Source organism: Camarhynchus parvulus, chromosome 2 (assembly GCF_901933205.1).
Source record: "Camarhynchus parvulus chromosome 2, STF_HiC, whole genome shotgun sequence".
Lineage (NCBI taxonomy): Eukaryota > Metazoa > Chordata > Aves > Passeriformes > Thraupidae > Camarhynchus > Camarhynchus parvulus.
In genome coordinates, this window is record NC_044572.1 from 63047945 (window position 1) to 63065403 (window position 17459).

Genomic DNA, 17459 nt, shown 5'->3' on the forward strand with positions numbered 1-17459 from the left:
TGAAACTTCAATTTAGAAATCCATAATGAAGTACATGCTTATTGAAACCATGTTCAGCATCAGCAGCATGGAAGATTTTTTTTAAAATTCATTAAGTCAAATTATCCAAATAAAAACATGGAAGTTTAAAAATTTTAAAAATCCTTAATCTCATTTATCAGCAGCTTTGGTAAGAACATGACACTAAACTGAGAAGTGGAAAGGAAACTGACTTGTGATGATTTTGGAAAAACAAATGGCTTAAGAGTGTATCAGTACATTTTCTAGTTGGGTAATTAAGACCTGGCACACAGATGTACAGACAAAAACAGATAATAAATTATTACACCTCTCCCTTTTACAAGTAAATAAATGCTTTTGTATTTACTGATAAACTGCCAGAAGGAAGATACCTCCTTTGTCTTCTCTAGGAGTCTAGAGACAAAACGTCATCTGCAGAATACAGTGACCTCACATTAAGAGCTGAACTTCATATCGGGAACACAGACAATGTAAAGAAACAGCAATTTGTGAGAGTAATTAAAATGAAAAGGATTAAATTGAAAACAGTTTTAGAAAAATGGCCTTCTAAGCAAGGTTAAAAGACAAGCAGGAGGAAACATGTAAGGCAATTGAAAGCATTCCATAGGGAAATGCTCCTGGATTTTAAAGAGTTTTCATCCAAAAGAACATTCATGCACTTCACAGATGGATGAGATAACCCTTTCCACTACTATTAGAAGGAAATCACACACCTGCCTTGCCTCTGGCCCTCTACACATGAAGGCTCTTGAAGCCCAGTGTGGGCTGCTCAGCATCTGACCAGGATTAAAGGAGCTCCCATGCTGAGTCTGACCACTGATCAATACATCTACCTGGTATCTGACTATATGCTATTCAGCTCCTAAATTTTGGGTTACTGACAAAAAAACTGGCTAGCTACTCATATAAGAATACATTTTACCTTTTCATAGTTAACAGTAAGCTTTCAGAAGAAAGGACTAAATTAGGAGGCACATTATAATATGAATAGCTCTTTTCAGTGAAAGACGAAGTTCAGCACCTCTGAGCAAGAAAAAAAGGCTAAAATAACAAGCTAAAGTCTAACATAATCAGACTATAAAGGCATGGAGACACTTCAAAAGTAATCTCGTTCTGTATGCAGAGCAATTTACAAATCCCAGATTCTTTCCTGAGAGGCAAGAGGCTGTGCAGGCTCCACTGACACTGAAGTTATGTCCATGAAAACTATCTGGCCACACATACAGGCAATGGTGTCAGTCCCTGCATTTCCAGTTACTTGTTTTCATAAAATAGATGGGGGGAGTGGCACTTAATTACTCTGTGAAATTCTGTACACGTCAAACTCAGTTACCAGTTTTTAAGATATCTGGAATGTTCTAATGATGATGCTGTCCCATGGTCTCAACTTCTTCATTTACACAAAAGTTAAGATTCAGGGTTTGTGGTAAGAACATATAATTGTGGAGACAACAGGTGAAACAAATCATCTATGATATACGACTTGTCCCACAGGGTTACTGACATGACCAATTAGAGTTACAATCTAGTTAGAAGGCAGATAGAAATTCCCAAGGACCTTCCCATTCCCCTCAGGCTTTTCATTGCATTGTAGGATTAACCCTGCTCTAGCCACTGAGCAGATGAGATGGATACTAGGAAGACCGTGCTGGTATCATTGACAAACAAAAATAAATCTAGAAATCAGAATATGGGAGGACCAGGACACATAACTATCCTGCTTTAAGTTACGGAGATCAAAGATAATTTAATTTGTTCAGCAACAGTAAGAAAAAAAAAATCTCAGGCTCTACTGTATCTTGCAAAGGGCTGTAACACTAAGGATCAATTTCCTAAGTGCAAGTAAACATCAAGGAATCCACTTAAATACCTAGGAGACTATAGAAACACCACATTCCTTACAAAGATGCCACCAGCCAGAACTGACAGAATTTCTTACTTGATCTTCAAGAAGAAAACAGGCATATAAGAAAGCAACAGAGTCCTAAATTAATGTCAGGAACAATTTTATAACACGGGCTCTGAAAGCAACAGTCAATAAACTCCAACTACTAGACTCATATATAAACAAAAGAGTATCAAGACAGAATATGAATGCTAAAAATTGAGGATTGAATTTGAAAGATTTTACCATTATACATGTTAATAAATGTTGAGTCATAAATACTACTTACAGAAAATATATTTGAAGAAAGCATAGATGCTTATCAGCAAATTAATATAAAAATAGTTATGGCACCTAACACGATCCAACCCAGAAACTGAGAAATGCTGCATTTCCTCTACTATGTCTGATACAGTTAAGTCTTCAAAATAATGTGTTAAAAAAAAAAATCCTTCCATAGCCTGACTCAAGCTTCAGTAAGCTAAAAAGCCATGAGATCTCTCCTCTAGGACTTTCCTCTGGATGTCATCAGAAGTAAAAGCCAAAATACAGAGAACTCAAAACCTATGTCACTTATACGGCGCACAGAAATAATTCAAAAATTTTTTTTTTGTAGGTAGGATTAGCACTTTTGTCAATCCTGACACAAAACTGTTTTGCCCATCCCTGAGATTGGTTGAGCATCCCTTGGAGATACTTAGGCCAATTACTACTTTGAAATACACTTGAGACTGAAGCAATGAAAACCTGTAAGTATTGAAAAATTAGTAAAAACCAACACTATTACTGAACGACTACTGGAACTGAACTGTAGGCAAGGGTTTCTATTCATCTGACTAAACACTGGAGAGAGGTCAGGATTCTCCATCATCAAAAGTGACATTTTATCCACTAAAAGAGAAGAGCAGAGAACTAAGGCATTTCAATAATAATGCAATGGAGATTTTTCTTGCTTCCATACTCAGGCAGATACAGAAGTAGCTGAAGTCTGTTTTCCAGCTCAACCTCTACGTTAACTTCAATCCAAAAGATGAAACTGATTCCAGCAATTTTTGGCAACAGAAATTACAAACATTTACTAGTAATCGAGTTAATAAATACAACCAAAAACAAGCATTCTCCTAACATACTCAGCAATTCCAGGATACGTGAAAGCATTTCTGTTTCAATGTTTCAAAAAACCTCAACAAATCTTAAGAACATGGGGAGCCAACTTTCAGGCACTATTATTCAAAAGAACAGTAAAAAATAAGGGAGATGAACTTCACAAAAGTCCAAATCATAAGAAAATGGTAGAAGCAAAATCATTACAGGCAAGTTTTGTCCTCTGCTAAGAGACTGACACAGGCCACTTACCATTAGAACCACTCCAAACTGGAATCTGAAATGTGGAAAAAATGCTTAGCTCCCTCTAAAAGCTCATGCCTTCAGATGTAGGATTTTCCACAGGACACAGTTTTTAATGCTTTTGCTTTCATCCTGTTGTTATCCAAAAAACCCAACAGTTTTTACATTTTTAAAAAAACTTTTATCTTAGTATGCAACATCTTTGGATCACTAAAACATACATGTATCAACAGTTTGTTTTTATCATACAACCAAAATTTTAGGAACCAAAGTTTAAAGCTGAAATTCGAGAACAGATTATTAAGAGAAGCTACAGTTTGAGAAACTAGAAAGAATGTAAGAGAAGGTGAAGTTTAAGAGAAGGTACAAACAATCCACCATCAGAGGCCACCTCCACCATCAACTCCACTATTTTTTTCTAGAAAGAAAAAGAGATCCTGCAAGCCTGTTTTTGGTAAACAGCCACACAAGAAACTGCAGACCTTCTTTTAAACCTGGCCATCAATTTCCACATAAGCATTCAAAAGAAGAAAACTGACAGCATTCAAAAACTGGCCAAGCTTTATTCAGTATGCGACATACGGTACAATCCTAATTCACAGAAACAAGTAAAAGGACTCCATGTGCAATCTTCATCTAAAATATTGAATGTGGTTCCACACAGCATGAACGCAATTGTGCCAGAGAGAAGTTACAACTTGTATCTATCTCTTCAGGCATCCTCAACATGTCCCTTTGACGTAGGAATGTAGAATCTCCCTCACAGAAGCATTGTCAATGAACACATTTCATACATTTTTCTAAACTACTTTTAAATGAATTGGTTTTCAATGTAAGTGGAAAGGAGTTATTAAAGATCTCAGGAAATAATCCATAGCAAAGAAACACAGAATTTATCAGGAGGCACAGCACAGAGAATTAATTTAAGTGTGGTAATGACAAGCATCTAAGCCCTATTCTTCTGCCACTAGCCACAATGAATTAATTACACATACAAATAATGCATTTTTGAGGAGAGGGAGGGTAAAAAATTATGATTAAGGCAGTCTTAAACCATCTGTTCCTATTATTGGTACAGTAAGTCTGGACAAAGAATGCCTGGTATTAACAGCTTGAGAGGATTTGCAGATTATGCCCACTAACAAGCACCACATAAAGGTAGAGATAAATTACGCAGGATTGACATAATGTTTTAACATTTTCTAGGTAATGTTATTAAAAGGTGCTGTAGGATACAGAGGATCCAACACAAACATTCAGTCTTTAACCAGAGGTCACAAAAGCCAAAGAAAAAGGTCTTTTATTTGCCTATTTGAAAGAAAACAAGACTATAAGGAGAACCTAAGCAGCAAATCTCCTTGTAACAATGTCATTGTCTCTCTGAATCAAACAAAGATCACCAGAGAAAGGGCAAAATTAAATGAACTTAAAAGTGACATAAATTATACCGTACATTCACACTTTGCAAATAAGAGAAAAAACTGACAAAACCCCTGCAATCTTCAAATCTGCTGTGTGTTCAGTCTTGCCCAATGTTTCCAAATACTGGGAGCACTGATGGGAGTAAAATCCACTAATAATGAAGTAGCACGCTCCTTTGGGCTTGGCATATGCAGAATATTGTAATGCAAGAGTTCTTGCAAACAAAAGAAAATTTAGAGCCTTCAAACTACAAGAAAAGGAAGCAAAATTATCCATGAAACTCTTCCAAAGCTTGTGCAAGTATCCTCAGGGTCAATAGGAATTCTCATTCCACGTGTCTGCCCAAAGAAGTGCAACAACTGATGGCCAAAAAATTAATTCCAGCCAGTTATCACCATGAAAACACTTGCTCTATTCTGATTATATTATATACAATGTTGCTGATTGTGCTGTATTCAAACTCATGAAACAGGATGCAAAACATCTTTGCAATGTGAGTATAGAAACTCATACAGTGCCTAATGAAAACTCAAAGCCAGTCATCCACTGCACATCTGCTAGTAAAACTCCTGAAGATAACAAAAGTTCTGCATTCAATCTTAGAAAAATGTTTATTCAGATACCCACTTACACAGAGGTATAGCAGCTCCAAATCTATACCACTAGAAGACTGATCAAAAAAGAGTATGGCATGAAAATTTACACTGATGAAAACTTTGATGAGAATTATGAAACATGTAGCTGAGGTCTCAGAAGTAATTCACAGTACACTTAACGTTGGAAGCAAAAATGTACTTTCTTGACACATCTACAAGAAAGGGGCATATACACTTTTTTACATATAAAAAGTAAATTTTATAAGTTACATGTAAAGCTTGAAAGAGTTATGAAGGTAGACTTTAAATGTTTCACTGCCAGGTGGGAAGGAATCACCACTGAGGATGTTGCACAGTACAGAGTACTGTCCCAGCCTATTGCTTGAGGAATGCTATGGGATCTAAACAAGAGCTACAGATATGGAAGTATTGTTGTATCTACTTTTCAAATGTTTATGTTGTTGAGGCCTCAGATAAGTCACTGTATCTACATCCAACAACCCTTACTGTTCCTTTTGTTCCCAAAGCAATTAAAAAGAGGGTTAAGTTTACAGAAGAAAACAACAGTAACTAAGACATTTTCTCATACACATCTCTAATCTACACAATGCGATTGCCATAAATTTTATACTCTTCTGAATGAGAAAGTAAATCAAACATTCTTGTTCCCCAGAAGCACTAAAGCACCAACTCCTCACCTACTGCACTAATTATGAAAGCATGGGGTTACACTACAAATAAACCTCTAAAATTCAAAAATTATGAATAAACACGAATCTAAAGAACTTATTTTTTCTTCAAGTAAAGCATTTGCTTTAATAACATCAAAAAGGAAAAAACAGTAGTCTCACTAAAGTTTGTATTTCAGATTTTTACATTTATTTTCCTTCTATATCAATTCGCAAAGCTGACAAATACTGAAAAACAGAGCAGGTTCTTAAAAAAGACATCCTAAGGAATTATAATTCAGACAATTATGTTTTAAGTCAAATAACATAGAGTAAAATCTATTCAGTCATAGCAGGATCCTGCTATTCCCAATGTATTCCTACAAAATGCTGCATTTGGGCAGCTCCTTTTAATTGACACAACAATCAGGAGTTACTATTTTTCAAAATGTGGTGATCTTTCTGAAATGGATACAGATGGCACCATGGGCTCCCTGGCAAGTACAGCTTCAGGTCAGAAGCCTTTTATCTTACACCACAAGGCTGCCATTCAGGGCACATTAACAGATGACACAAAAGCGAGCTCCTGACAGTGATTCCTAAAGGATGCTGCGCCCTTGGGAAAGCAAAGATTGCCGCATGAGACTAAGGAGACACAAAGTTTTCTGCAATCAGATCATCCTCAGCAGGAGAAAGAAGGAAAGGGAAGAAGAATTGTGCTTGATTGGAAAAAAGACAGGAAACAAAATTACATGGTTTAATGCTAAGATTCATCCAATAGATTGCAGAGAGACTAACGAGAGAAAAGAAGGGTGGAATCTAGACTTCATACTACAGTACTGGTACCCTGATCAATGGATTTAAACACAAAAAAGATAATATTAAAATTCCAAGAATAAGATCACAAAAAAACCCCAAAACCAATTCCCCCAAACACGAGGTTTTTAAACAGCTTGGAAAAGATGCGGATTGATGAATCTACTTTGAAATTAGTACTCAACACAATGACAAAAGGGAAAAAATTTATCTGTTTCAACTGAAATGAAGTTGCTCTATTTAATAGGGAGACCTATTTCTTAAAATAAGTTCCCATAGTTACCATAATCTGTGTTTCATAGTTTTGATGTTGACCTAAAGCACCTTCTTCTAAGTCTTTCATATAGGATTTTTTCAAAAGATTTGAAATATATGACCTTCTAGCCTAAGCTCTACAGTGACTCTATAATGAAATTACATTTTGTTACATGCTTAAAATAATCAGAGTTTCTAGAGCTCAGATTCATCTCAGTTTTCATCCCTATATTGCCAAAACGCATGAGAAAAAAAATTTTTTTTCAAACACAAAACCTGGGAGTTTTGTAAGACTCCCTGAAAATAATTTCTGTGCTAAAGAGAGAGCATAGACTCCTGATCCCTTCCCCCTCCTTGATTCTTTCAGCTGGTATCACAGTGAAAACCCCAAGCACTGAAGAGAGGAAGAGAGGATACGAGTCCCAAAGATGCACCACAAATCACACTCACGTCAAGTTAACCGGCTGCTCGCTCTTCAAGCACCCACACTGGCAAGGGTCCTTCCTGTAATGAGCTAGCAGTTCATTTCTTACCTAAATAAATACAGTGGTAATGATCAACCAGAAATTACCTGCGTTTTTCCTGTTTTGTCTAGGTCTGACCAAATGTAATCAGCTTACAATTACACTAAGTAGCTTGCTTAGCATTCTATTTATAAAACTGATTAGATGCTGCTAAGCAGAGCAGGCAATGTTTTAACACTTTATTTTGATGTTGAAAGCAGTGGCTAGGAGAAAGGGAGCAAGGATGGCAGAGAACAAAAATCATTCAGAAAACTGTAGAAAGATAATTATACGGGGCCAATTCTGTTGCTTTATACACATTTTAAAATTGTTATTTGGTTAAATAGCACGTATTTAGAATTTTGAAATTATTACTCTTAGATATTTAGATTACTCAAGTAGGTCTGAACAAGTGAATATTCAGCCATACTGACTGCTGTTCATTCTTCCTGGAGAGAGAATATGGAATTGCCCTGACCTGGGAAAGAGAAAATTCAGGCTGCAGGAAAATTATAGACCATTGCTGAGGCCCTGGCCTGAGGTTAAGACTACTGAACAGGATGTGAAAAACTAAAGTGACATGACATGAGAAATTGCCAGATGTGACAGATAACGTAATAAGATACTGACAAAAGCTACAGATAGGACCATGAGGGATGACTGGATTTCACAAGTGTTTAAAGGGGAGTTAGATAAGAAACAGCCAAATTTCACAGAAAACTGAAGGGGGATCTTAAAGGTATTGGAGACCTTTAGGGAGCTGGAACCTGCAACATCAGCAATCCTTCAGTAAGCGGATCTGTAACACCACAGAAGCCTAAGATTCCCTACATAGTAACTGAGAACCAGTAGCGAAAAAGTAATCAGGGGTAAATCGATCTTTTGGGAACAGACTTGGATTTAAAAAACCATACAAATAGAAAGAGCTACAAGAATGGCAAGGAGGGTGAACACAGATAAGCTAAGGAAAATATTGCCCAGTGCTGTCCGGCACAGTCCCAACCTCGATCACCACATCCTCATCAGAACTGTGAGAACCACTTGTTCTGATCTTACCACAGGTATCAAACTTGCTTCCACAGTCAAGGAGGCAAGGACAGCGCCAGGGTGCTTTGCCTGGCTAACAGCAGGACTCCTGCCTGGACAGACCAAGTAACCTGGTCATCCCCATGTCAGTCAACATCCACATCCACCCACCCCTCCCTAACAGTCTGTCAGACACTGTCTTGGACAAATTGCTTCAATTCAACTCCTCATTTCCTGATTTATATAATGAATGTAATACTGTTTTTCTTATCTCCTTTTATTAGGTTATTTTTGGCACTGGCAGTAACAAAAATCAAGGAAGTCAACAATTATTTAAGAGCTTAATACTTTTCTCTTGCTACTTTATCTTTTAGGTTAACCTGAAGCTCACGAGTTCAAAGTTCTGAATTTTCATACATACTGCTGTAAGTTGAACTCCGATTCCAAGAATTAATGTCCTGCTTTTACCAGTAAGAGAATGGCAGGAGATTAATACCTTTCACACAGAGTAAAAGGTACTTATAGGATTGGATACTGATAGAACTGAAAGGAAAATAGAGGAAAATTCAGTTCCTAACCTGACAGGTACATAGAGGAAAAAAAAAAAAAGGAATCCATAAACCAAGGCAAGGGATTAAAAGAGACAACAGTTTATCTGTGCTTATTAACAACAGCCCTTATTCCAATTCCTTGTGGAGAATAATAAACATGACTTAATCTTAACAACAATGTTGTGATAATTTTCCAAACACATGTACTCTTTGTTCATCACTCAGACATTCAATGAATCTACTACAAATTTGCAACTATTGTTTCTTTAGAAGATGAAAATAAAAGGGATAATATTATATATTGGGGGGGAGTTAATTACAAAAGGCTTATATTGTATGCTAATTTATATTTATAGCAAGTGTTTTATTTACCTTTTTGTTTTCTTGTAGTTTTCCAGCTGTAATGTCTGCATACATTTGTACCTTTCCAATTCACACTGCTCACATAGTTCCTCAAGACACAACAGATGATTCTCCATTTCCTCAAAGTTTGCCTCTAGCTGGGCTGTAAGAAAGACTTGTATGAATATCAAACTGCATCAACAGACAGACAACTCACCTGACCAGAAACAGGATTTCATAAAGGTAAATAATTAACAGGGTGATAATTACACACATATAAATGGCTCCAAAAGATAAAAAAATCTCAGCCCAAATCCCACAGTGAAGAGTGGCAGCAGAGCCACGTTAAAGGGAGATCTATCTGAGATTCCCTTGTAGTAAGGTGCTGAACCATTCTGTTTATTCCAGCATTGTGGTGACACAGGCTCCTGGCCTGTTTTTGAGGAAGAGAAGCACTCAGGACTCATACTTTTCCTTCTTGAGCAGACTGCCAGTTTAGCACTTCCTACACAGTACCAATCCAAGGAATAAATCTGTGCTAGCCAAAGCCAGGTCAATCTTCATTTATTCAAATGAAACAAAAATAAAGCATACAGGGAGAATTTTAACTTTCACATGATGCCATGGTAATATAAAAGAACATATATTCATGTCTCTGAAGACAGACCCTTTACTGACGACTGAATATAGAGATTTACCTATTTTACATACACATGTAAATTTTATAATTAATTCTACCTATTTTACATACACATCTCTTAATCTTCTCTTTAAACATAATTGCTCAGTCTCAACTTCAAATAAATCTTGTCTATGACATGTCCTGAGAAAACTGATCTCATCTCATAGCTCACATTGCTTTGAGCAGAAATTTGGACAAGACAATTCCTGAGGTCCCTCCTCATCTGAATTAATCCATGTGAACCTTGTATCAAAGAATCACTTTCCCTGAGGGTGATTAATGCTAAATTTCATGTCTCTCCTCAGGATCTCACAGCGGAAAATCTATTTTCCCAAACTCTAACCAGCTGGTCACTCTGGGATGAAGCTGTGTGAACTACAGGAATATTATTCATCTTTTTGCCAGGCCTTCTCCTATACCACAGGGAAGGTAAATTGCAGGAGCAAGATGATTCACATTTTTACAAACAAATAGCAGCCAGAGTTAATGTATTTCAGATGCTCAAAAAAAGGAAACAGGAAGCTGAAGGCATCAGTCAAATCTTCCATTCTGGCTTGGCCATTCTACTTGAAGCCTATCTTGGACAATAAATAATTTCAACTTCCTTAGCTATTGTTTCTTTATAAATAGCCAGCCTTGTGGTTCCTCTAAAAAAGCAGAAGTTAAGACTTCATAAGCAAATTTCCTAGGATGCATATTCATATGTTCGTCTTCACTTAACACCATTTTTTTAGCCCCTAACAAAGAAGATCCACAACAGGAAAGGGAAACATGAATAATATAATCAGTAAAAATTTCCCTAAATTATTTTTCTGTATACAGATCACTGAGGGGAAGTGGGAGGGATTGGCAAAAACCAAAAAACAAAAAACAAAAAAGAAAGGCAGTTGACAATTAATGCAGAAACAGGTTTGAGGGGAAAAAATGTTTTCAGTTCTACATATTGTGATGTGGAACATTCATTGCTTTCCACATACTCAATTTTCTCTCACAAAATCCAGATGTATTCAAAGCATAATATCATGATTACAATTATGATTGGTAGGCCCTTTTTCTTTAAGAAATAGACTTCTCTGAGTGCATTAAAATCCAAATACCTGTATTGTGCTAACTTGCTTTTCAGAATAATTGCTCCCTTATTAATCTGCAAAATTCTCAAACACAGCAGGACTGAAAATAACTTACTAAGGTACCTATCAACCACTGTTTTTTCCACTTAAAAACAGCTACCACCTGCTTTGCTGTATTTGCTGTTGAAACAATATTAAAAGACAACAACAAAGGACAGGAAAATAAAGAGGATGAAGAAAAGTGAATTCTAGAGAGCAACTGATTCCTAGCACTTGCATTTGAGCAGCCTCTAGTGGGAATTGCAGAAAACACTGTGCTCCTGAAGAAGAGAAATGGACACCAGAGATCTCTCCAGGAGGCAACAATCCTGCTTTACTGCAAAAGAGGTTTCAGAAGTTTTTTTCCTTTCTGAAGTGAAAGAAAAAATGCTTTTCACAAAAAAAAAAAAATCAAGACAAGCTCCATTGCAGCAGCTACAGCTGAGAATTAACATCTCTCTTACCCAAAAGAGAATATATGCACTGTGCATACAAAGACAGTGCCAAACAAAACTACAGATTTAATCAATTTGAAACTTAGGCTGTGAAAAACCCATCTCCTCTAAATCTTTCTCAGATTTTAAAAAATATATTTACCTTTGGATTAAGACTTCTCATGTATAGCAATATGCTACACTTGGTAGAAATAGTATTGTTTTATTAGATAGCTGAAAAAAACCCCAACCTGTTCTTTGGGTCACATCACTCCAATTATAACAGTTTGGGCTGTATTTCTCACATTATCACAAGCATAACAACAGTATTTGAAACTTTAATTCTTAGTTTTAATTATTTTGAAGTATGTTTAAAGTTTGGTCAGGTGACATTACACTGTATTATATTCTATCAGCATACACTGTTTTCCACGGTTTACCAGCTATCAGGTATTAAAGTATTTATCTAGAACTCAACAGCCACAGATTTTTTTATCCAGAAAACACTTTCTTCCTAAAGCGCACCTAATTCAAATTTACCACATAACTTTTCTAACTGAAACGTATGTTATCTGTAGTTCTGTATAAGTACATAATTTGTTAGAATAGCTAAATCACAGCTGTATGTCAGAAAATAGGTTTCCACTAACTTTAGATGTAGCTTTCCTGCACTGTCCCAGCCATTCAAACAACAGAAACCATGCAGGAGTATTAAAGATATTTCTACAAAGCTCATTTATTTTCTGACTAAAAAGGATAAAGCAGAAAGGATGGAAGCAATTATATCAAAGATGTTCCCTCTACCTCTAGGCCACACAGGTGCAGAGATTACTAAAATCTTAAAATGAGCAGTGAAAGACATATATGAATGGGAAGAGCTCAATTCAGCTGCAACAAAAAAAACCCCGAAAACAAAAACAAAACAAACAAACAAAAAACAAACAACAACAACAAAAAACCAACCCAAACAAAAAAAAACAAAAAAACCCCCAAAAAAATCCAAAAAAATCCACTTTATATATTTACAGTTCTACTACTGCTCAATATTTATCTGTTTTTACAGAAAGGTTCTTAAACCCAGCTAGTATTATACCACTTACATGAAGTTAAAGCAGCTTCTTTGCTGAAGCTACATAGCAAGTACACTAGGATCCTTTTCCTTGTGTACTCAGTCCTCAGGCACTTCCAAGTTTACAGCACCAAACTGTATGCCTTTTATACATATATATATATATCTATATCTATATATATATATCTATATATCTATATATATATATATATATATATATATATATATATATATATATCTACCTAATACAACAACCCCCTCTGCTGAAGTGTTGTGCCCTGGAGCCTATGGACAAAAAATTCCCTGCTGAACACAGCTGTCTTTACACAATATAATTCAAATGCCCAGGTTTTGTATAAATCTTCCCAACATTTTCTGATTTTCTCAGTAAAAGATAAATGCAAATTCTGAAAAAAATAGATTAATTTTGCAAAGCTAGAGAATGGCAACTTTCATACTTGATACACAATCTGAAATAAAAAAAGACTGAACTTTTACTCAAGATATAAACAAGGATGCTTCTCCTAAGCAGTGCAGAAAGTTATGTTTCCCCAACAAATTTTCACACCCATCTAGCCCTCACTTAAAAAAAAAAATCCCAAAGACTAAGAGGCAAAGGCTTTTATCTCTGCGACTACACGCCCAGCCTTATTTTCCTCCCAGTCCCACTAGGAAAACATTTTCAACCAATGTTGGATCTGTCACCTATATACAAGATCAGCCTTTCTGAAACCAATATCAAGCTGATCTTTAAAAGAAAAACAGGAAGGGAGAAAAACTGGATTTGGATCAATGTTTGTGTGTGTTGATTTGCTGAAACCAAAACCGATGTTTGAGCAAAATGCCGCTGCTCAAACATGAAAACACATTTCATACTAAGTATGCTGATATCAGCAAGCAGATATTTTCTACAGCATCTCAACCAAAAACTAGCTTAAGTGATGATTCCAGTCCTGCACTTTGAAAGAGCAGTAACTGCCCTTTTTACTTTTACATGAAAGTAACTTTTTTCTTCAAAATTCTCAGTAGCAGCTACAAGACATTGCATAATACAATAAATTTATCAAATGAAGACACGGATTTTCTACTTCAAGTGAGGGATGCCTGATAATGTGCATACCTAAGCTAAAGAACTTTATAAAATTACTAATGAAAACATGTCCTGTAATACATAGCAAAAGCTGAAGAATCTGTATATGAGTCATACCAATTTTAAGTGGGTCACTAAAAAGGTTCATTTCCATTACCTGAAATTTCTTTCACTGAAAGCAGCCAGGGTCCCCTACCTACTTTCAAAATGGAAGCATTACTAGATTTATTAGAAGCATATCATGTCAGAAGAACCAACTGTTTTGTTGAAATTATGAAGGTTAGCCAAATTACATCTTGAGTGCATAACCCAGCACTTTGTAATTCTATTTTCACTTTTTTTTACAGAATACTTTATTCATATTAAAAATTTACAGTCAGAGTAATAGCCATCTATTGAAAAGCCAACTACAGTTTATATTTATATGAAGCAGTTAGTTAAGAGTTATAAAAATTAAAAACAATGAGCTGAATATTGCAGTAAATTTCTGTTAAATCACCTTCAGAAGGTTAGATGTTGAATTTGGTACAAATTACATCTATCTCTTCAAATAGACTCCATAAAAACTATTAGAAGAAAAAATAAAACCCAAACCACAGCTGTTAGGAGAAACTAATAAGAAATTTTAGATAAATTACTTAAAATCTGACACAAAAGGTAAAACTAGAAGGTTTGGTTCAAATCTCAGAACCTTAGCCGCACACTTCAAAATTCATTAGCTTCCCTGAGCAGGCTCCTGAATGCTTCCTTAAATCCTACTTTTGCAGTATGAAAAAATATCTAGAGACATACCTATCTAATAAATTCTACAATCAGAACAATATTAATTCTAGTTCATAAAACTGTATTAGGAATCAGAAAGTAGCCCAAATTCATCAGGATTTTACAGCATTTGCAGCATTATGAACTATAAAGGCAATTTCATTAGCTTTCTACTACATTGTTTATCTTTGGGCTATCAGCGGACTGCACGGTAATATTAAACCCAGTGTTTTAATAAATCATTATTTGAACTTTTATTTCCTTAGATTTCTTTTTTTCAAACAGCCAATATTAAATGGTTAGCACAGATGATAAAGTCTTATTAAACAAGATCGTATAAGAAAATTGTAATAAAAAGCAGAATACATTCCCTGCTTCAGGAATAAATAGCAAAGTTATTACCAGCCTACCTAGGAACAAAAGCTGATTTGTGCATGACCACTGACCATAGCAGAATGAGAAACTAGCCCTTGAAGACAGAAAAGAACCCTCCTTTTCTTCACATTGCATCAGCACATAAATCCAGCCCACCCCACAAAAAAATCAGAGCTGCAATCACATGAGGAATTTCTGCATACTTCTCAGCTGCTGTAAGAAAGAGAAGTGCAGGCACACTCCCTGGGGAACTTAGCTACCTAAAATCTATGTGCAGACAGAAGTTTTTCAAAACTTCAATTTGATGCACTCCATATAGATTTTCATGGAAGCATCAAGAGACATCCTGCTTGTCAAACGCTGCCTGCCCACTTCAAGGCTCAGCAATAGCAGAGATTTTCAGAGACCAAGAGTCTCCAGCATTTTTTCCTAATTTAATTATCAACAGTAGATCAACAGTTTTGTATTGGAGGTTCCAGAAATAGTCCACTAAAGCATTTATCTTCTCATCTTTTAAACAAAATGAACCGGTTAACCTTTGGTAAAGTTTTAAAAATTGCAACCCACTTAACAAACATGAGGTGTTTGCTAACAGGCAGCATTAACAGTCACCTATAGAAAACCTCAGTATCACCTCAGAATATCTTATCCCTGTACATTAATTCAAACTATGGAAGTTACCTTTGGAACCAACAATTATTCAAAATCAAAGGTTTCTGCCTTGAAAGTGTCCCTAGTCAGGTAAATTTCCACACCCCCATCCCACCCCAAATGATAAGTTTAAACATTATTATGTAAAATTACACAGAATCCAAAAGAAGCAGCTATATACATTAGCATTTATACTATCAAAAAATCTTAACAATTTAATAAGACCTCGAGAATAGCATTTTTCACCTGTTCAAATATTTATCAATTTTTTTTTTCAAATAACAACACATACAAAATTTCAACTGCTGGCAGAGCAACCACTGCTACTTGTCAATTAAAAAAAACCAGTTTGTTTAAGAACTACAGTTTTACCACAGGAAGCAAAATTAAATTTTACACAACATTCACAGCAGTTGAACTTCAGTCTAATCCTCTGTACTGATCTGAATGCTTGCTATGGCTATAAGAACTTACCTAGGCTTGCTGTGAGGCATTCCAGATCTGCTAAGAACCCTGGTATTTGCTGAAGCTGATCCTGCAGTTCCACCAGACTGCTCCTTTTTTTCTCCCAGTGTGCAGAAAGCATCACAACTTCACTGTCAACCAGCTGCAACAAATAAGTGTTTAATTGCAAACTTCTGTACCTGTTTATGAGCATCTTGACTGATGTTTTATAATTAATACATTTGGAAGCATAAGGTCAGCACAACAACCCTACAGCACTGCCACTTGTGTACTCCTCAAGTAAATAAACAACATGCTCAAAAAATCCCCTGTAGTATGGAATACTTATATCAAAATGCACTGAACAAAAATATGACAAAAAGTTATTACTCAATACACTAATCAATGAAGGAAGTATTTTATGGATATTATTAACTGTCAGCAAGATGTACCTGAAATTTTGGCAGCAGTGTTGCATTGGTGCACAATAACAACATCGCAGTGCTCAAATTTTGGGCATATTTATATCAATAGTTTAATGTTACCAGTCATACCAATTTCATCTTAACAATAAAAATGAAAATTCTGCACATGCAAAGTAGTCTAAAAAATAAAGTAAAAGGAATGGCATTTTAAATAAGAAGTTGCCTTTATAACTTTACTGCTCTTCTGCTTTTGTGATAAACTGCAGTAGTGCCAAGTATTTATGAACACATTTCTACATTACTACAATTCTTGTAATTTCATCCTTCTTAACTTTTATTATATACTAAGCTAAGAAAAGGGTACTCTGCTTTAAAATTGCATTTATATTTTCTATGAAAAACACCAGGATCAAGAGATCTTAGGTAACAAATGTTTCCATTATATATAATTGAGATGACTCAATTACGGTTTCCCTTCTCCTAGTTCCATTACCCATTCTTCCTCTTGCACACAACTACAGCCTGTGGCTGTATCTGCATTCTGAATTCCTCAATTTCTATAGTCTTTATAGGCAGAAACTGAAAAAGTCTGAGCAATGGACAAAGGAGCTCTCAAGCGTACAATTCTACCCACTTCAGATCAATTCTTTAAAAAGAACAACTTCTATCTTTGCAAATTCCTCCAGCTACCTATCCCTGTTAAGAAAACATCCTGTTTCACCAGACAAGTTTTGAAAACTTATTCCAGAGCCCAATGAGAAATGGAACAATTCAGAAGACCAAACAGTCTTACTTAAATAAAGCCAGGTCTATTTCTGAGACCAGGATATAGTATTTATATCTGTTCAATAGTAAAGCAAACAAAAAAACCAAAACATGCCACCATGAGACGGGGACAAACACCACTAACATTTCAGCCCTGAGATAAATGCAGGTGAATTGACAATCATCTAAAAGGACAATTTTGTGCATGGAACTGGTAGTTA

At 35.7% G+C, this 17459-nt stretch overlaps 1 protein-coding gene across 1 annotated transcript in view; it reads right to left on the reverse strand.

Annotated features, from left to right (window-relative positions):
* Window positions 1-17459, reverse strand: part of DTNBP1 (dystrobrevin binding protein 1) — a 63050-nt gene that overhangs the window by 37220 nt on the left and 8371 nt on the right. The window contains exons 5-6 of the mRNA XM_030966492.1: window positions 16079-16211; window positions 9463-9595 (exon numbers count right to left, since the gene is read on the reverse strand). Of these exons, the coding sequence (XP_030822352.1) occupies window positions 9463-9595; window positions 16079-16211 (266 nt within the window). The remainder of the gene's footprint in view (window positions 1-9462; window positions 9596-16078; window positions 16212-17459) is intronic.